General features: G+C 44.7%; 1 protein-coding gene across 4 annotated transcripts in view; it reads right to left on the bottom strand.

The window, feature by feature from the left end:
• mbd2 (methyl-CpG binding domain protein 2) overlaps window positions 1–22,396 on the bottom strand; it is a 143,279-nt gene that overhangs the window by 113,561 nt on the left and 7,322 nt on the right. For all 4 annotated transcript variants that reach the window (XM_085974767.1, XM_085974753.1, XM_085974776.1 and 1 more), the window contains exon 2: window positions 10,852–11,011. In XM_085974767.1, coding sequence (XP_085830893.1) covers window positions 10,852–11,011 — 160 coding nt within the window. The remainder of the gene's footprint in view (window positions 1–10,851; window positions 11,012–22,396) is intronic.

Below are 22,396 nucleotides of genomic sequence, written 5' to 3'. Positions count from 1 at the left end.
CTTGGAAAAAGACCTGTTTATTCCAACTCTTTGCTTTCTATCTGCCAACCAGTTCTCTATCCAAGTCAATACCTTGCCCCCAATCCCATGTGCCTTAACTTTACACACTAATCTCTTATGTGGGACCTTATCGAAAGCCTTCTGAAAGTCCAAACACACCACATCCACTGGTTCTCCCTTATCTATTTTACTAGTTACATCCTCAAAAAATTCCAGTAGATTAGTCAAGCACAATTGACCTTTTGTAAATCCATGTTGACTTAGTCCGATCCTGTCACTGTTTTCCAAGTGCTCTGCTATTACATCTTTTATAATGGACTCTAGCATTTTCCCCACTACCGATGTCAGGCTTACCGGTCTGTAATTCCCCGTTTTCTCTCTACCACCTTTTTTGAATAGTGGGGTAACATTAGCTACCCTCCAATCCATGGGTACTGTTCCAGATTCCATCGAATGTTGGAAGATGATCATCTACTATTTCTAGGGCCACTTCCTTAAGTACCCTAGGATGTAGATCATCAGGCCCTGGGGATTTATCGGCCTTCAATACCATCAATTTCCCTAACACCATTTCCCTACAAATACTGATTTCTTTCAGTTCCTCCCTTTCATCAGACCCTATGTTCCCCGACATCTCTGGGAGGTTATTTGTGTCCTCCTTTGTGAAGACAGAACCAAAATATGTACTTAATTGGTCTGCCATTTCTTTGTTCTCCATTATAAATTCCCCTGATTCTGACTGCAAGGGACCTACGCTTGACTGCACCAATCTTTTTCTCTTCACATATCTATAAAAGCTTTTACAGTCAGTTTTTATGTTCCCAGCAAGCTTACTCTCATATTCTATTTTCCCTTTCTTAATTAATCCCTTTGTCCTCCTTTGTTGAATCTTAAACTGCTCCCAATCCTCTGGATTACTGCTTTTTTTGGCCAATTTATATGTCCTCTCCTTGGATCTTATGCTATCCCAAATTTCCCTCGTTAGCCACGGTTGAGTCACCTTTTTTGTTTTATTTTTATGCCAAACTGGGATGAACAAATTCTGTAGTTCATTCATGCGGTCTTTGAATGTTTGCCATTGCCTATCCACCGTTAACCCTTTGAGTGACATTCCCCAATCAATCCTACCCAATTCACGCCTCAGACCATCGTAGTTTCCTTTATTTAAATTGAGGACCCTAGTCTCTGAGTCAACTACTTCATTCTCCATCTTAATGAAGAATTCGATCATATTATGATCGCTCCGACTCAAGGGGCCTCGTACAACAAGATTGCTAATTAATCCTTTCTCGTTACATAATACCCAGTCCAAGATGGCCTGATCTCTGGTTGGTTTCTCGACATATTGGTCCAGGAAACCATCCCGTAAACACTCCAGGAATTCCTCCTCCACAGTATTGTTACTAATTTGGTTAGCCCAATCTATTATACACACAATGAATGGTCACTTTGACCAGATACCAGAACAATGCCAGTGTCCACTGTACCATACTGTAGCTCTGCATATCCTCAAGAAAAGATGGAAAATTAGTGAGGGATTGGGGAGCAGAAAGATATCTAAATTTGAAATATATATTTTTCCATTAGTGCACGGCATTGCTAGTGGACAAGAAAAACCTACTTTTCGGCCGTGATTTCCCTTACCTCGGCGGGTTCGGTGCGACCCCGCTGCTGGCTCCAGCCCGCTGTCCAAAATGATCTTACGCTGATTGGGCTTGTTAAGCGGGTCTGATGACATCACTTGATGACGCGTCATCAGCCAGTTTCCTTAAAGGGACCACGTGCAAATTGATTTTGACAGTTGTGCGGTCAGTGTTCTATAGCATTGAGGTGCTGCAAACACTGACAAGCACTGCACAGAGATGCACGGCTGCACCCAAGCGCTCCCATGACTCCCTCCAGAGTCACAGCACGCAGGGAGGCCCTCTTCCCTGCCAATGGGCGGAAGATACCCGCCCAGGAGACCAATGGAGCCTGGTTGCACATTGCACAGGACAACACAAGCAGGGATGTTGTTAGTAGGACCAGGCTGCAGTGGCACAAACATTTCAATGATCTCAGTTGATCAAGAAACGTTACTACAAAGCCACACTCAACCTTATCCTGCTGTGCCACTCATCACAGCCGCATCACTCTGCCTTCCCTACTCCTGCACATCCTTACTCACACCAACTTACCTTGCACCTCCACTCATCCCTCTCTACATTATCACTTCCCCATATCACTAGCCACCCCTCACCCTCATCCTAGTCCAATCATACCAAGTAACAACACACAAGGGTAGGCACGTGGGTGTTTTAGCCAATGTTCATGCGAAGTTTCTGTTAATGTGCAGTCAAACATTGAAATCTTTATTTTCAACACTTTGCGTTCTTGGACAGATTTGTGTGCACCTTTGGAAGTGGCTTAATGAGTTGCAGTGAATGGTGTGACATAATGGTACCCCCCGCAATGGCAAGGAGTGTGAAAGGAATGGCTTGGGCATTGTAGGGATGCTTTATAGTGTTGGTGTGGAGTGGTGCCAACCTGGCGCATCATGTGGCAGCCAGGGTGTACAGCATCAAGTGAAGTAAATCTGGCCATGGTGAGGCCATCCCTGGCAGCAATGTGCTCAGGTGCTGATGTCCTCTGTAGCATCAGCTGATTGCGGAGAAGGTTGGTGTTGCCGACATGCCTGGTGCTGCTGGTGTTGGGGCTGATCGTGGTGGGATTCTGAGGACCAAGGTAAGATAGTTTCAAGGGCACCGATGCTGATGTAATAGATGGCAGGTGAAGTTGCGATGACAGAAGCGAACTGTCAACGGTGAAAGAGGTTGTGCCAATGAGGTGAAACATCCTCCCTGCATCTACACTGTCAAGCCCCCTCAGAATCTTATATGTTTCAATAAGATCACCTCTCATTCTTCTAAACTCCAATGAGTATAGGCCCAACCTGCTCAAACTTTCCTCATAAGACAACCCCTTCATCTCAGGAATTAACCTAGTGAACCTGCTCTGAACTGCCACCAATGCAAGTATATCCCTCCTTAAATAAGGAGACCAAAACTGTATGCAGTACTCAAGGTGTGGTCTCACCAGCGCCCTGTACAGTTGTAGCAAGACTTCCCTACTTTTATACTCTGTCCCCCTTGCAATAAAATCCAACATTCCATTTGCCTTCCTAATTACTTGCTGTACCTGCATGCTAACTTTTTGTGTTTCATGTACGAGGACCCCCAGATCCCTCTGTACCGCAGCATTCTGTGGTCTCTCTCCATTTAAATAATAATTTGTTTTATTTTTCCTACCAAAGTGGATAACCTCACATTTATCCACATTATTATACTCCATCTGCCAGATTTTAAAGCTCAATCTGTCTTCCAAATGCAGTAAGCAACAGCTTCTGACCTTGGAAAGTGAACAGCTATGAAATGGGAGCTTTTATAGAACATTTGCAGCTGTCAAGTTAAGAAATTATCCCATGCTGACATAACCCCCTGACCTGCTTACCTGAAGTGATCCTCAAGCAGCAGGGAAGCCGTGGGCGAGCTATTAATATCTAAAGGCGAGCTTAAAATAGTTTTTAAGTGCCTGTTAACAAGCTCTTCATCATCTAAATTGCATCCCCCGCTGCTTGGTGTCAGGTCTGTTCAACGATGACAAACCCGACATCTGGGAAACTAACGTGGCGGCGGGTTGACAGCAGGTTCCCTACCCGGTCAAAAAAAAATTCCCACCCTACCCGCCACCAAAAGCGCCCACTGACCCCCTGAAAAATTCCCCCCTTCGTATATTGCTCTGCTCTTTTTCCCCATTCTCCAATTCTCTCACTATAACAGCGAGTTGAAAGAGACGTTGAATTTTGCCTTGGATGCTCACATACTATGACCATGTCAAACTTTAATGCTCAGTCTCCTGAACTGGTTCTTAGATCCAGGGTGCAGCATAGGACAAATTTTTGATTTTAAGATACATTAAAAGTGACAAAAAATATATTGAATAAATTTAAAGTAGTTCATTAAATTATAAAAGTTAGGAAGTACAGAATAAATTCAGTGAAACTGGATTAGAAAAATCTGAACATTGTATATTCATCCTGGTTCTCACTTGTATTCTCAACCTGACATCTGTCATACGCCCCCTTTTTCTGCTTCGTCTTACTCTATCTCTTTCGTCATTCAGGGAGCTACGACTTTGGTTGCCCCACCTTTCCCCCTCATGGGAATGTACCTCGACTGTACCCTAACCATCTCCTCTTTAAAGACAGCCCACTGTTCGACTGAAAAAGGAAATGAGGGGCAGAGAGAGAGAATGAAAATAGATTGGCAGCTAACATAAAAGGGAATCCAAAAGTCTTCTATAGGCATATAAATAGTAAACGGGTAGTAAGAGGAGGGGTGGGGCCAATTAGGGACCAAAATGGAGACCTATGCATGGAGGCAGAGGGCATGGCAGTGGTACTAAATTAGTACTTTGCAACTGTCTTTACCAAGGAAGAAGATGCTGCCAAAGTCATAGTGAAAGAGGAGGTAGTTGAGATACTGGATGGGATAAAAATTGATAAAGAGGAGGTACTAGAAAGGCTGGCTGTACTTAAAGTAGATAAGTCACCCAGACCGGATGGGATGCATCCTAGGATGCTGAGGGAAGTAAAAGGTGGAAATAGCAGAGCTACTGGCCATAATCTTCCAATCCTCCTTAGATACGGGGGTGGTGCCAGAGGACTGGAAAATTGCAAATGTTACACCCTTGTTCAAAAAAGGGTGTAAGGAGAAACCCAGCAACTACAGGCCAGTAGTGGCAGTGGCCTGTAGTGGGGAAGCTTTTAGAAATGATAATCTGGGACAAAATTAACAGTCATTTGGACAAATGTGGATTTATTAAGGAAAGCCAGCACGGATTTGTTAAAGGCAAATCGTGTTTAACTAACTTGATTGAGTTTTTTGATGAGGTAACAGAAAGGGTTGATGTGGTGTACATGGACTTCCAAAAGGCGTTTGATAAAGTGCCACATAATAGACTTGCCAGCAAAGTTGAAGCCCATGGAATAAAAGGGACAGTGGCAGCATGGATACGGAATTGGCTAAGTACAGGAAACAGAGCAGTGGTGAACGGTTGTTTATCGGACTGGAGGAAGGTATATAGTGATGCTCCCCAGGGGTTGGTACTAGGACCACTGCTTTTCTTGATATATATTAATGACTTAGACTTGGGTGTACAGGGCACAATTTCAAAATTTGCAGATGACACCAAACTTGGAAGTATAGTGAACAGTGAGGAGGATAGTGATAGACTTCAAAGAGGACAGACAGGCTGGTGGAATGGGCAGACACATGGCAGATGAAATTTAACACAGGAAAGTGCAAAGTGATATATTTTGGTAGGAAGAACGAGGAGAGGCAACATAAACTAAAGGATGCAATTCTAAAGGGGGCTCATGAACAGAGAGACCTGGGGGTATATGTGCACAAATCATTGAAGGTGGCAGCGCAGGTTGAGAAAGCAGTTAAAAAATTACCACTAAGGCTCAGATCTGGATAGCATAATTTCTAAAGTATGCGAAATTTTAGTTGTGTTACTCTTAATTGAAGTTGCTCAATTCAAAATATCTGATAATTCAATTTTTAAACACCGGTTGGCTGTGTTATTTATATTGCTTAATTCAAATGAATAGATATTTCAACTTTTTACTTCATGTCAGTAGTAGACTGCAGCCAGAAAGACTATAAATTGTCATGAGAAGTGTAAATACTGTTTCCTGTGGTATTATGTTGATAATACTGGGCCCGGTTTTGCAATCGCCTTTTAAGCCTGTAGAGGGAGGTCTTGGTTCCAAAAAACCTTAAAGCTAATTAAAGCTTGGCCCTACACAACATTAGATTAACATAGGAAGAGAGCAAGAGAGAGAGAAAAAGAAAGATATGCACCTGAACACAAAGGTTTGTGCTATCTACAATATACAGAACAAATTTAACCCAGCTAATTATTGCAGTATCAGCCTCCCAATCACAGAAACATAGAAGATAGGAGCAGGAGTAGGCCATTCAGCCCCTCGAGCCTGCTCCGCCATTCAATGCAATCATGGCTGATCATCCAATTTCAGTACCCGGTCCCTGCTTTCTCCCCATACCCCTTGATCCCTTTTGCCTTAAGAAATATATCCAACTCCTTCTTGAATATACTTAATGTATTGGCCTCTACTGCCTTCTGTGGTAGAGAATTCCACAGGTTCACCACATTCTGGGTGAAGAAATTCCTCCTCATTTCTGTCCTAAAAGGCCTACCCCTTATCCTTAGACTGTGACCCCTGGTTCTGGACTCCCCGACCATCGGGAACATCCTTCCTGCATCTAGTCTGTCCAGTCCTGTCAGAATTTTATAAGTTTCAATGAGATCCCCTCTCATTCTTCTAAACTCTAGCGAGTACAAGCCCATTCGACCCAATCTCTCCTCATACGTCATTCCTGCCATCCCAGGTATCAGCCTGGTGAATCTTCGCTGAACTCCTTCCATGGCAAGAACATCCTTCCTCAGATAAGGCGACCAAAACTGCACACAATACTAAAGATGTGGTCTCACCAAGGCCCTGTACAACTGCAGCAAGACATCCTTGTTCCTGTACTCAAACCCTCTCACTACGAAGGCCAACATACCATTTGCCTTCTTAACCGCCTGCTGCACCTGCATGCTTACCTTCAGCGGCTGGTGCACAAGGACACCCAGGTCTCGTTGCACTTCCCCTTCTCCCAATCTATTGCCATTCAGATAATAATCTGTCTTCCTGTTTTTGCCACCAAAGTGGATAACCTCACATTTATCCACGTTATATTGCATCTGCCATGCTTCTGCCCAATCACCCAACCTGTCCAAATCATCCTGTAGTTTCTCGGCATCCTCCTCACAGCACACACGCCCACCCAGCTTTGTGTCGTCTGCAAAGTTGGAGATATTACATCTAGTTCCCTTGTCTAGATCATTATTATATATTGTGAATAGCTGGGGTCCAAGGACCGATCCCTGCAGTACCCCACTAGTCACTGCCTGCCATTCGGAAAAAGACCCGTTTATTCCAACTCTTTGCTTTCTGTCTGCATACCAGTTCTCTATCCAAGTCAATACCTTGCCCCCAATCCCATGTGCCTTAACTTTACACGCTAATCTCTTATGCGGGATCTTATCGAAAGCCTTCTGGAAGTCCAAATGCACCACATCCACTGGTTCTCCCTTATCTATTTTACCAGTTAAATCCTCAAAAAATTCCAGTAGATTAGTCAAGCACGATTTACCTTTTGTAAATCCATGTTGACTTTGTCCGATCCAGTCACTGCTTTCCAAGTGCTCTGCTATTACATCTTTTATAATGGACTCTAGCATTTTCCCCACTACCGATGTCAGGCTTACCGGTCAATCAACAGCAAAGCGAGTTTAGCCAAAACCATTCAACTCCAAACCTCATCACAGCCTTGATCCAAATATGGAAAAAAGAGCTAAATGCAAGAAGAGGCAAGAATAATTGCTCTCGGCAGTATTTGAGAGCATGGCACCAAGGATCCATAGCAAAACTGAGGTCAGTGGGAATCAACAGAAAAACTCTCCAGTGGCTGGAGTCATACCTGATGCACAGAAATATGGTCATGGTTGACAAAGGCCAATCATTGTAGCCCCAGGGCATCGCTAGTGGGGTTGTTCGCTGACAATTCTACAAACTTCAGTTCTACAACTCCTGCAATAAATGACAGCCCACGTCGGCCTATAACTGTATATAGACATTTACAATCTTGCAATTATCATCTCCAAAATGCCCAGCTGCTCCAGACCTTCAACAGCACCATCACTGATTCCCCTACTGTCAGCATCCTCGGAATCACCACTGACCATAAGCTTAACTGGACCAGCCATATACAAGAGCAGAGCAGAGGCTGGACACACTACAACATGTGGCTCCTCATGACTCCTCAAATGTAGCTCCATTGGTCTACAAAATGCAAATCAGGAGCAAGATAGATTCCCTTAGGCCATGTGCAACATACAGGACCAAGCTGTGAGGTGAACTTGTGTCAAGTATGTCGGAATTGCTAGATGAAAAAACAGCCCAAGTCGATCTAGTTCACCTTCTACCATCCTGGTAGTCATATGGTACAATGATAGAGGGAGTTGCTGACTAATCATTGCAATCAATCACCGTCAATTAGTCTACAACAGATCCAGAAATGAAGCGAGGAAAACATCAGTGGAGCAGCTTTGGGAACCATGACCTAGAAATTCAGGCACGCCCATTTTTTGAGCATACGTTGTGTGCAGGGATCCCCCTCCCACCCAAATTGCCCTCTAACAAGACCTGAAAACGTGGAAGCTTCAGCTCTTTAAAGTTGCTGGGGCTGGAGGACTTGGAAAGGCTGCTTTCCGATTGAATTTTGGCCAATCAGGGAGCATCCTTTTCCAGTCTTCTAGATCCAGTAGCTTTAAAGAGCTGAAGTCGGTTCTGTGCACAAACACCAAAAAGACAGGAACCAGCAGGAGCTTCACTGTTCAGATCAAAAGAGCTCACAGGCCACATTTGGCCTAGAGGCCACCTCTTCGTAGCTGGCACATTTTGCTGCACCCACCATATTGAGGGCCGCTGTCAGTGGTACAGCTGGAAAGGAAACACTGAGGGATTTCCTGGAGGTTAGACGTGAGAGCATCTGTTCATTGTCCATTGGTCAGTGCCCATCATGACTGGGGTACAAAGTAAAAAAAACAGCAGCCGCTAAAGTTTTGCACTTCCAATGATGGAATCAGTGTTCTGTGGTTAGGAGGATTGCAACAATGCTTTACGTGAAGGAATTGGCACCATTTTCCCAATCATAGCTGGTCACCATATAGCTCCCGAGACATTCCAGGTACCAGCTGTCTTTGGCAATTACAAACTACTCCCTATACTCATACAGGAAACTTTCGTTTAACCGGAGGTTAAATGTCCGGAAAACTACCTACCGGCAAAATTCAGGAGCCGTTTCCTATAAGTTTTTTTACTTCTTGTTGCTTTTTTTTCCCCCAGTCAGGCTCTGCAAGGTCTAGCTGAAGCTGTTGCTTAGCTATAGAGACGCTTTTAAGCTGCGGCTGACTGTTTTGAAGCTGTTGCTAAGCAACAGGGTTTGTTGATTCACACGGAGCCCAAAAGCTCCGTATGTTTTAACATTAGCGCTGGTTTCTACGGCAGTTTTGATGGTACGGCACCAGCTCGGTCCCGTCAGTGCCAGATACCAGAAAGTTTCCTGTAATCACTGTTCCCTGTAAGCTGCGCTTTGTTCTGCGCGGCCTGTTTCTTTTAATGCATGGTCCCTTTCATTTTCTGCGCACACGTGGTATTTGCAGTGTAAAAGCAATAAGCAGCCTGCACGGAACCTTTCAAATTACTGAGCGGTCGCGCGCACCTTGGCGGGAACAGTGCTTATAATCCCCCTTTAGGTGGTGATTGTGGGGGGGGGGGGGGGGGGGGAGGGAAAGAGAAAAAAGGCATGTAGGGTCTTTTTGAAGGTTTAGAGGACTCCAAGATGATCTGCCCAGTAACGCGAGACTGTAACAAACTCAACTCTCTCTCTGGTAATCCAATACCTGAGCCAGGTGTGTCTGTTTGAGTACTCTAGGGCACTGTTGATGATTAACCAGCTACTCAAGATTATTAATGGGGCCTGGAGCCAAAGCCTGTAACTGAGAGTTGAGGTTCTTCCTACTCGGTATCAGACAGCTTTGCACGTCAATATCCTAATAGCTAGAGGTTCAAATAGCTTAGACACATGTCGTCAACAGCGAAGGCTTGGGAAGCCCCAAGTGTGCACAGGGGTATTTCTGGAATTCAGCCAAGACCGCATACCTACCAGAAGAGCACTGAGAAGTTACATGCTACTTGTCCAACCAAAGCCTCTCTAGTCATTTGAGAGTTGGCTTGCAGGCACACCACACCATAAAACAAACTATCCATATCAGAAATAATACCCGTGTGGGTTTCTCTGCAGCGTGATTTCAAGACCATCACGTTGATGGGTTTCTTTAGCATAGTGATGGGCATCTGCTTGTGTCCGACATCCAGCTGACCAAAAAAGAGAAAGGGCCGTCGCAGCCACTTGTATGTTAGGAACATAGGAATGCTGGAAAAGACCACTCTGGTCCACCTCGCTCGTCCCAGTGGATCCTATATACAATGGGTTCTAAATGTCTAATGCAAATGTATATTCTAAAGTTTGAAGAAATGAACAAGAGGCCATTCCATCGGGGGCCAGAAGAAATTAGGAGATTGTATTCAATCAGTGTTTTCCAACCAATGGGTGCAAAAGCAAACTTAAATCCCATAATTAAACTCTTGATCCATTTTGTTCATCTTTCAACCCAAAAACACAATTGTAATAAAAAACAGAAGAGGGTTAGATAAATATAGCTAGACTTGGGAGGAAGGAATTATACATTTAAATAAAACAGGTTATTGCATAAATTAGTGAAAATACTCTCCTTCCCTGTTTTTGGTGCAAGAACTCATGATTTCAGACTATGCACCATTGCCCAGGTGAAAGTGCAAGCAGGCAATATGCATGGAGGCTTCTCCTACTTAACTGGTTATTAGAGAGCAAGAATGGTCCAATTCAACTCGAGCTTTAAGCTTAAATCCCTCCCCTATGGAGAAACGTTTAGTCTCTGCCCACTGCCTCCCCCATACAGTTGGCAGACAACAGGAACTCACCTTATAAGGGAATACAAGGCTCTAATCTGTATCCACCATTCCATAGCACAAGATGCAATGAGTGCTCCAAGGATATTATTTATAAAAATACTTAGTGCTATTAAAATTTCATATCTGAAACACACCCAGAGCAGAATACTGAAAAGATACAATACCTTTGCTTGATTTATTGTTTCATTCCGAAGACGCTGTTTATTCCTCTGTAATTTATTGGGCATCATCTTCCCGGTCCGAAAGTCAAAGCTACTGAGGTCGATACTGTTTCCCAGGTATCGAGCCAGCTGAGGCTTACTCCTGAACTTCTTACCACTTGGGCTGAAAGGCGGAAGAGAAAATAAAAACCAAAATAGCTGGTCTAGTACCAGTTGATAAGGGAGACTTGCATGCCATTATTGTGGTCCCAACAATACACACTGGAGCTTAATCAAGAGAGTTTGCAAGAGACAGAGAGGGAGAGAAATGTCACATATACAGCGTGTAGAATGTGTGTTTATTCTCTACAATGGTTATGTCATCACCAATTTTGGACTACAGGAGATCTAAGGTAAAAGCTGTAATGTTTTACTTTGCTCCAAAAGTGGAATTATGTCTGAAAACTAACATGTAAATGCCATACAATTAAACTATTTGCCATGTAAATGTCTCAAAGCAGTTCACAGGAGTTGCAGATACAGTTCAATAACGATGTTATTTGAATTGAGGGGTTTGAGACAGCCAGCAGTGACTTTGGAAAGGGTAGAAGCAGCATCAGTCGCATCACCAAGAATGCCAACAAAGCTGATGAGAGCATACATCTTCCAGCAGAGAGAACGAGGTCTGAAGGCAAGATCAGATACGAGGAGGCCACAGTCTAGTCCAGGTAAGAACATTTCCCAATTATACTTCCACTTCCCCACCCCCAACTCCAGAGTGCACAATAAATAACTTGCTACTTCACAAACCTAACGAGGTTTGACCATAATATACTTTATTTTGAAAGAAACTGCCTGCAAAGTCAACTTTATCACTACAAAGTTGCCACAATATGCGCTCTATTCTGTACATTCTCACTGTATTTTCTCCCATTCAATCTTCCTGCGTCAGTTTGAGAATATGCAACAATGATAACATTTCACTGAGACAAACTTCATATGGCAGGGAAATGGGTTTATGGTAAATAACTCCAGGTGAAGAACAGTAGAACTCTTAGTGAACATAATGGCCTGGATTTTACGGTCAGTGGCGAAGAAACGGCACTTGCCGTTCATCACGCTGACAGCTGCCCAGACTTTCCCTGGGCTTGAGCATCAACTTGCAGTATTTAGAAATCCTTTCCAGAGTGGCGCCATCTACAGGGGGATCTGTGGCGTGCGAGTGAAGCAAGCAACAGCATGGCTCTTCAACCAATCAGATTGAAGAATCCTCACCGAGCCACCCAGTCTAAACCAGGAAGTATAAATTAGATTTAATTCATTGTAAAATCATGTACAGGCAGTGAAATATAGAGAAGGAAAGAAAGATGGGATTGAGAGAGATAAAGAGAGAAAATGTAAAAATATATCTTTCTTTAAATCTCCAGCACTAATTAAATTCTGAAGGAATGAGACTCCACACGTGTAAAAGTAAATTGTCAGTGCCCGAGAGGTTGTTTGGCAGTAATTAAGATTTATCACACTGTTAAAAATTCAGTTACACCTGAATGCACCAGCCCTAACTTTTCTGGCGTGTTTCGTGGGTAGGTAAAGTAACTTCATGCCTTTATGTGGATTTCAATGCCGAGTCTATCAGCGAGGTACCGGTGTAGCGCAGTCTGTGGAGGAGCAGGGTAACTCAGACAGCAATTTCCCGATTTCTGCATTTAACTGCGCATGTGCGTACTCTGGAAGTTGCCGTCCCATTTACTCCATAATAAGGGAGTGCTGATAGCCTCACTGTTATTTTCACTGCAAAATCCGGACCATTCTTGTATCACATATTAGATTAAATGCTTATTTATGCAGTCTGGAGCCCAAAAGTGAAAGAAGGTAAGAGTGAAAAATAATTCCAGCATGTTAAAAGGATTTTATCACTAATTCCTCATCCTCACCCATACCTAGAGCATAAAAATAAAAACAACCTGGTTATAGGAGTTATTGTCAGAAAGATGTTGGTTCTCATATGCCCAGTAACAGAACTATTCCAGAAGACAGAAAATTGTGCATTAATGGGACCCATGCAACTTTTTCCTCTCCAAACATCCCATCTGAATTCAGGAGCCAAAGTATGTGGATTATGTTAAAATAGTCATTCTTAAAAAGGAACTATATTTTTGTGTTGATTCTTCATCTGTTTGAAGGTATTTTGAATTTACAAAAGTCAAAATCGATTTGTCAAAAAAGTAAATATTCTTGGTATGCTGGTGAAAAACTTAAAACTAAAAAGTGGCATCAGCTCCTAATGCCTCTGATGTTATAATCACTCACATGCCAATAGTTCCCACTCCTAGATTTTGTGCTACTGCAAGATTCCATATACACGGCAATGTCAACGAGCTATATCTCGCCACCAACATCACCCACGATTCCACAACTGTTTGTGCTATCGAAGCACCTGCCCCACATCAAGTCATAGTGAGCCAGACATATTTCTAACCAGAAATAACAACAGAAAATGCTGGAAAAACACAGCAGGCCAGGCAACATCCGTGGAGAGAAAATAGAGTCAACGTTTCAGGTGAACCCTTTGTCAAGACTAAAGAAGCACAGGGAATGAAATAGATTAAGAGACCAGGCTGGGAGAGAACAAAAGAGAAGAGACATTAAGAGGTATTCAAAACGAGACGAGATGGTGATAGGACTAGTGGAGACAAAAGACGGCTCTAGATTAGGTGTGAAATGCGCTGGCAGAATGGGAGACAGCTGCAATGTGGGAGAGAGAAAAAAAGGGGGGGGAGAAGGCCAAAACAAAGGTGTGTAAAAATGTAATAGGGGCCGAGGTTATGATCTGAAATTGTTGAACTCGATATTGAGTCCGGAAGGCTATAAAGTGCCTAATCGGAAGATGAGGTGCTGTTCCTCGAGTTTACAGTGAGCTTCCGTGGAACAATGCAAGAGGCCGAGGACAGTGAGGTCCGAGTGGGAATGGGGCGGTGAATTAAAATGACAGGCGACCGGAAGCTCGGGGGTCATCCTTACGGACTGAACGGAGGTGTTCCGCAAAGTGGTCACCCAATATTTCTAACCAGCACTGGCATGATCAAGCTATCCTGTTCAGTTCTTGCCAGAGAATCTACATTCTAGCCCCAATTCCACCCCACTTCCGCTATACTTGCTCAGGAGAACACAATGTACACAACCTTGCTGTCCGAGCACAAATCAAACCCCAGATCCCGGCATTTACCAAGCCTGCTCTTTTCTAGCTGCGCAATATTGCCTTCCCTCCATCCTTAGTTCACCCCACCAAAAGCATTGTCCACATCTTAACAAATGCTCTCCTTGCCAGGCTTCATCCTACACAAACTCCAGCTCATCCTCAGAACTGTGCATCCAAAGCTTTCTTACAGACCTCCCCATAGGTCAATGAATTGATTTCAAAAATCCATGCCATAGTTTATAAATTGCTCCACAGACTTAATAAACCCTTCAGCCTTGCATCCCAGCTTGCCCCCTCCATTCGGAGACTATATTACTGTCCGTTCCCCTCACCCCACTCCATTATCAGCAGCACAACCGTAAGCCATCATGACCCAGTTATCTAGAATTCTTTCCCAAGTCCATTCTGTACCATGGGACATTCGCTACATTAAAAGCTCTACATTAGTGCCCGATTTCTCCTCGATTGGTGCTCAGCTTTCTCCACCCACCTGTAGCCAAGTCCCATCTTATAGCACAGGCTTTCTTTAAACCATTACAATTTCCTAAAATGACTGAAAATAAAACAACAGCAAATCAGAACTGAAGATGTAGGAAAGTATTAAAAGCAAGGAAAGTGGCTAATTAGCCTTAATATCTGGAAAAACTCAGCAGGCCAGGCAACATCCGTGGAGAGAAATTAGAGTGACGTTTCGGGTCTAACTTTTTCAAACTGGAAAGGAAATAAAACAGATCGAAGGCAGGGCTGCGATAGAACAAAAGAAGTAAAAGAGACATTAAGAGGTATTCAAAACCAGACGAGATGGTAATAGGACAGTGGAGACAAAAGACGGCAAGATTAGGTGTGAAGTGTACTGGCAGGATGGGAGACAGCTGCCGTATGGGAGAGAGAGAGAAAAGGAAAGGGGGGGGGGGGGGAAGGGAAGATCCAAAACAAAGGGGTGGAAAAAAAAAAGTAAAAATGTAATAGGGGCCCGAGGTTATGATCTGAAATTGTTGAACTCGATATTGAGTCCGGAAGACTGCAAAGTGCCTAATCGGAAGATGAGGTGCTGTTCCTCGAGTTTACGTTGAGCTTCCGTGGAACAATACAAGAGGCCAAGGACGGTGAGGTCCGAGTGGGAATGGAGCGGTGAATTAAAATGACAGGCGACCGGAAGCTCGGGGTCACCCTTACGGACTGAACGGAGGTGTTCCGCAAAGCGGTCAGCCAATCTGCGTTTGGTCTCCCCAATGGAGAGGAGACCGCATCGTGAGCAGCGAATACAGTATACTAGATTGCAAGAAGTACAAGTAAATCGCTGTTTCACCTGGAAGGGGTGTTTGGGGCCCTGGACAGTGGGAAGGGAGGAGGTATAGGGGCAGGTGTTACATCTCCTGCGCTTGCACGGGAAGGTGCCAGGCAAAGGGGAAGGGCTGTTGGGGGTGATAGAAGAGTGGACTAGGGTGTCTCGGAGGGAGCGGTCCCTACGGAATGCTGGGAGGGGAGGGGAGGGGAAGATGCGTTTGGTGGTGGGATCACTTGGAGGTAGCGGAAATGGCGGAGGATGATCCGTTGGCTGTATCGTAGCCTTAATATCTGTTGGACAGGGTGGGGAAAAGAATTGAATGTCCCTGACGCCGCCAAAATCTGTGCACGTCTTTTCCGCAACACCATATTTGAATCTCTCCAATCAGGTTTTGCCCCAGCCATAGCGCCAAATCAGCCCTAACCAGTCACAAATCGCATCCTAGGTGACTGTGACAATGGTGTATTATCCCTCCTCGACTGCTCGTAGCCTTTGGCATGGTTGATCACACCATCTTCCAACCATCTTCCTCCAATGCTTCTGCTCAGTTGTCCAGTTCAGTGGGACTGCTCTCGCTTGGTTCAACTATTACCTATCCAATCGCAGCCAGAGCATCTCCACCAATAGCTTCCCTTCCCACCGCCACACCAGTACCTCCAGAGACCCCCGTGGATCTATCCTTGGTTCCCTCTTCTTCCTTTACATACCGCCTATGTCTACCTCTAACAATGCCCTACCTACTACGACCAGTTGCTGCTGAAAACTCATCTGTACCTTGGCCACCGTGACTTGACGATTCCAAATCTCTCCTGGTCAACCTCCCAACTCCATAAACATCAGCTGCCTATACCTCTCCACCTCCTTCAAGATCCTTCTTAAAGCTAACATCTTTGAACAAGCTTTTTGTCACCCCTCCTAATCTCTCTTTCTTTGGCTCAAGGGTAGATGCACACTTGAGAATCCTTTACGTGCTTAAATTCTGATTTCAAAGCTGCGCAGGACTCCATGCTCAAGTTGCAAAAGGTTCTTGAAGTCAACAGAGCTCAGAGCAGGTATACGTGGGAAGTGCAAAGTGGCTGGAGGAGGGCAGGGAGAGAGAAGACTGGCAGGCCATGGTGGGAGGTGACACACAATCACTGGAAAGGAGGGGTGGGGGCAAGGTACAAGAAAGAAAAAGAGAGGGTAAAGGAGGAGAGAAAGGCGGGAAGAGAAGGAATAAGAAAGTACTGGAGGAGGAGAAAGGAAAAGTGTGGAAACAAAACAAAAAGAAATCAAAGTTTTTAAAAAGAAGAACTGGGATGTGGGTGAGAGAAGAGAGAACTGGTCTTGTGATGCATGCTGGACTGAAGGCAAGAAAGTGCCAGCAAGCAGATGCATGGCCACAATTTCTTGGAAAAGTTAGGGCCTGCAACATTACAGCAGCCTAATTGCATGCTGGTTGGTGAGTGATCTGCAGAGAACCGAAACCTGCTGCTTTTTATTAGTGGCAAGCCCGGGAGCGAGACAAAACTACGCACAGTGCAAAGTGCCGATCAAACAGAGGATACACTCTGGGGCTTGGAGGTCAGCAGTGTGACTCTTTTGAGTGTGGGATAAGTTCACAAAAGAAACGCAGGAAAGTGTGCTTGAGCCCCGGAGTACTAAACCCAATTTTTGTATCCATTAATTGAGGAACACTGCAGGACATCAGCTCGCTCTTATTTTTTTTCCAGATAAAGTTCAGTGCCTTCAAAAAAATTCAAAAGTCATTCTAGTTTTTAAAAAAAATCTGGATTCCATGTGCTCTAAGCATTAATTTGTAGAGGAGAAACAGTGCGAGACACAGCCAGACATTGGCACTGACTCGAGAGGAGGATTATTTTTGGGGTGGGGAGAAGCTTTAAGCAGCATTTCACAATCATCAGAATAATACCATGCAGCGAGAATGGTAGGAAGTTATAGTTGAGCATTTCAGAAACTTTATAACCTTGATGCTGAAAACAGTCATTGCTATTGTATATACCCTACATATATTGTTTGGAGCATGGGGGGGGGGGGGGGGGGTGTGGCTGGTCATTTGGTTCAGTCACTAAAATTTGTACTAAGGCTAGGGAGGAGTCCATCAAATGTTTGTGACTCAGAGGACCGCAGAATTCCTCCACCATGTGCCACACCTCACCCTGAATTATGACAAGTTACTGCTACTGTGGCTAGAGATCACTTGAGTTACGACACCGTGACTCATCAGTGATTCACCCAGCAGTTCCATGCAGACAGTCTGTAGCAGCACGGTTATCAAAAATGCACACACAGTACGTGCAGAATTATGGGGTGTTGAAATGCAGATAATGAGTGCACAATCCTGCCAAAGGTTACCCTTGGCCTACTTGCACATTCGAGCCACCCAAGAATCACATCTGAATATGATGCAAGAAAACAGATCGCTGGGAGGTGCTACAAGGGTGTCATTCAGTGGAGTACATCCGAGAACATCAAACTGCAAGAGTAATGTTTAAGCAGTTTGGGGATCAGCAACACCCTAGATTTAATTACTGCCTTAAAATCAGGGATACCTTTTTGTTATTTATATGTATATTTTTTTTAATTAATGGTTTTCTTATTGTGCAGCGAGCACATTTGTAGGGACAACATTACCACCTTGTATTTAATGTAGAAAATGTCAAAAGACACTATGGGATAGAGAAAAACCAAGTAGAAATGTGTACTGAGCCGTGGGGGGAGGGGTGGAAGGCAGAAATTAAGAGAGATCACCAAAAACTTGGTCAGAAATAGGTTCAAGAAGGTGGAAGAGAAGCAGAGAGGTGGAGGGGTTTAGAGAGCAAGTTCCGAGAGCAGGATAAAGGCAGCGGAAAGCTCTTCCACCAATGGTGGGACAAATGGGATAGAGAACACAAGAACATAGGAATTGGGAGCAGGAGTAGGCCATATGGCCCTTCAAGCCTGCTCCCCAAAGCCTTTCCACCATCTACAAGGCACAAGTAAGGAGTGTGATGGAATACTCTCCACTTGCCTGGATGAGTGCAGCTCCAACAACACTCAAGAAGCTCGACAACATCCAGGACAAAGCAGCCCGCTTGATTGGCACCCCATCGACCACCTTAAACATTCACTCCCTCCACCACCGGCGTACCATGGCTGCAGTGTGTACCATCTACAAGATGCACTGCAGCAACTCGCCAAGGCTTCTTTGGCAGCACCTTCCAAACCCGTGACCTCTTCTACCTAGAAGGACAAGGGCAGCAGGCACATGGGACCACCACCACCTCCAAGTCACCCTCCAAGTCAAACACCATCCTGACTTAGAAGTATATCGATCCTTCATCGTCGCTGGGTCAAAATCCTGGAACTCCCTACCTAACAGCAGTGTGGGAGTACCTTCACCACACGGACTGCAGCGGTTCAAGAAGGCGGCTCACCACCACCTTCTCAAGGGCAATTAGGGATGGGCAATAAAGGCTGGCCTTGCCAGCGACACCCAAATCCCATAAACGAATTTTAAAAAAAAATCATGGCTGATCTTCGACCTCAACTCCACTTACCCGCCCAATCCCTATATCCCTTGATTTCCCCTAGAGTCCAAAAATCTATCTCAGCACTGAATATACTTAACTCAGCATCCACAACCCTTTTGGGTAGAAAATTCCAAAGATTCACAACCCTCAGAGTGAAGAAACTTCTCCTCATCTCAGTCTTAAATGGCTGACCCATATCTTGAGACTATGCTCTCTAGTGCTAGACTCTCCAGCCAGGGGAAACAACCACTCAGCATCTTCCTGTCAATCCCCCTCAAAATCTTATATGTTTCAATGAGATCACCTCTCATTCTTCTAAACTCCAGAGTATAGGCCCATTCTACTCAATCTCTCGTCCCAGGGATCAATCTAGTGAACCTTTGTTGCACTGCCTATAAGGCATGTATGTCCTTTCTCAGATAAGGAGACCAAAACTGTGCAACAAGGCCAACATGCCATTTGCCTTGCTAATTGCTTGCTGTACCTTCATGTTAACTTTCTACGAACACCAACATTTAATAGTTTCTCACCATTTAAAAAATATTCTGTTTTTCTAATCTTCCTACCGAAGTGATTAACCTCACATTTCCCCACATTATACTCCATCTGCCACCTTATTGCCCACTCACTTAACCTGTCTACATCCCTTTGTCCTCCTCACAGCTTACTTTCCCACCTAGCTTTGTATTGTCAGCAAACTTGACTACATTGCACTCAGTCCCTTCATCTAAGTCATTAATATAGATTGTAAATAGCCGGGGCCCAAGCATTGATCCTTGCGGCACCCCATAGCTATAGCCTGCCAACCGGAAAATGACCCGTTTATCCCGACTCTCTGTTTTCTGTCCTTTACAGGTACCCGCAACGCCATGAGCCCTTATCTTGCGTAGCAACCTTTTATGTGGCACCTTATCGAATGCCTTTTGGAAATCCAAATATACTACATCCACTGGTTGCCCTTTATCTACCCTGCTAGTTACATCCTCAAAAAACTCTAATAAATTTGTCAAACACAATTTCCCTTTCACAAAACCATGCTGACTCTGCCTAATCATATGATTTTCTAAGTGCCCTGTTAACACTTCCTTAATCATGGATTCCAGCATTTTCCCGACGACTGATGTCAGGCAGACTGGCCCGGAGTTCCCGGTTTTCTCTCTCCTTCCTTTCTTGAATAGCGGGGTTACATTTGCTAATTTCCAATCTGCTGGGACTGTTCTAGAATCTAGGGAATTTTGGAAGATCACAACCACTATCTCTGCAGCCACCTCTTTCAGTACCCTAGGATGTAGGCCATCAGGTCCGGGGGAGCACAAAGAGTGCACAAAAGGACAAGTCAGAGGAACAAAGGGTGAGAGAGGTTGCAAACCGCTGCGGGTAATGTTAGCATGGATAGAGGATTGGTTAACGGACAGAAAACAGAGAGTCGGGATAAACGGGTAATTTTCCGGTTGGCAGGCTGTAGCTAGTGGGGTGCCGCAAGGATCAATGCTTGGGCCCCGGCTATTTACAATCTATATTAATGACTTAGATGAAGGGATTGAGTGCAATGTATCCAAGTTTGCCGACAATACAAAGCTAGGTGGGAAAGTAAGAGGAATTTAAATCTAATACGTTGTAGGCCAGGCAGTGTGGATAGGGGTGAGGGGCGACTAGGATATAGTGCAGGAAAGGATGCAGGCAGTTGAATATTTGGAGGACCAGCAAGGAATGACACGGGGGTGGGAAATCAAGTCGAGAAATAACAAAAGTGTGGATAAGGGTTTTGATGCCAGAAAGAATGAGGTTGGGGCAGAGATGGGCAATGTTGCCGAGGTAGAAAGAAGTGATCTTGACTTGGTGATGGATAGGGCACGAGGTTCAAGCTCAGCTCTGGATCAAATAGCGCACCAAAGTTTTGTAGAGTCTGGTTTAGCCTGACCAAGTGGCCTGGGAGAGACGCGCAGTCAGTGGCACGGGAGTGGAGTTTATATTGGAGGCCTATAACGAAGGCTTTGGTTTTTCTGATGATTACTTGGAGGAAATTTTGACAAAACCATAACTTGATCAAAGCGGTGTCGAATAAGTGGTCGCACTCGATATCATTCCTATAGATGATACTTTGCCTGCAGATGATGTGACCAAGTTGCAACAGTCAGACATCAGACCCAAGCGGGAATAGAAGGGGAACTGGGGGAGGTGACCAAAAGCATGGTTGAAGAGGTAGGTTTTAAGGAGGCTTTTGGAGGTGCAGAAAGATGTAGGGTTTAGCAAAGGAATTTAGCAAGGGAAGTCCAGAATATGGTAGCAAGCTGAAAGCTCTGCCACCAATGGTAATACAGAAGAGGAGGAAGGGTGGGAAAAGTGGTGGGTGTAGGCAGGGAATTGGGGCTGGAGAAGGATGCAAAGGTGGCAAGGACATGGAATGATATGAAGACAAGGACAAAGATCTGGAAATCAATGCACTGGAAGACAAAGAGCCAGTGAAGGTGGCTTAGGTGTGGAATCTGAAGCTTAGCACAGGGTTAAGCAGGACATCAAGTTTGCATACCAATAGGTTGAGCTGAAGGGGGGGGGGGGGGGGGATCAAATCAGGAGCTGAGGTACAGTTTCTGGCAGGGGCTGAACAGGATAGCTTCAGTCTCGTCATTGCTGCAAGACATTCTGGATCATCCACAGCTGGGTATGAGCCACTGTTGAGCTCCAAGACATTCTGGCTCATCCACCGCTTGGCAAGAAAGACAACCCAACACACAAACATGGAATCAAGGGTTGTAGTGGAGCGATAAAGATGGGTATCATCTTCATACATACAAAAGCTGAATTGTTGTTTGCAGTTAACAAAAATGAGAGTGCATGGAATCGGAGGCAACCTATTGGCTTAGATAGGGAATTGGTTAGGTAGTAGGAGACAGAGAGTAAAGACCTGGGTGTCCTTGTGCACCAGTCGCTGAAGGTAAGCATGCAGGTGCAGCAGGCGGTTAAGAAGGCAAATGGTATGTTGGCCTTCGTAGCGGGAGGGTTTGAGTACAGGAACAAGGATGTCTTGCTGCAGTTATACAGGGCCTTGGTGAGACCACATCTTGAATATTGTGTGCAGTTTTGGTCGCCTTATCTGAGGAAGGATGTTTTGCCATGGAAGGAGTTCAGCGTAGATTCACCAGGCTGATACCTGGGATGGCAGGAATGACGTATGAGGAGAGATTGGGTCAATTGGGCTTATACTCGCTGGAGTTTAGAAGAATGAGAGGGGATCTCATTGAAACTTATAAAATTCTAACAGGACTGGACAGACTAGATGCAGGAAGGATGTTCCCGATGGCCAGGGAGTCCAGAACCAGGGGTCACAGTCCAAGGATAAGGGGTAAGCCATTTAGGACAGAGATGAGGAGGAATTACTTCAGCCAGAGAGTGGTGAACCTGTGGAATTCTCTACCACAGAAGGCATTGGAGGCCAATTCATTAAATATATTCAAGGAGTTAGATATATTTCTTAAGGTTAAAGGGATCAAGGGAAATGGGGAGAAGGCAGGGACAGGGTACTGAATTTGGATGATCAGCCATGATCTCATTGTATGGCGGAGCAGGCTC

Source organism: Somniosus microcephalus, chromosome 2 (genome assembly GCF_052327205.1).
Source record: "Somniosus microcephalus isolate GS21.2 chromosome 2, FLI_Smic_1.0, whole genome shotgun sequence".
Lineage (NCBI taxonomy): Eukaryota > Metazoa > Chordata > Chondrichthyes > Squaliformes > Somniosidae > Somniosus > Somniosus microcephalus.
This window is presented reverse-complemented; position numbering and strand designations above follow the sequence as displayed.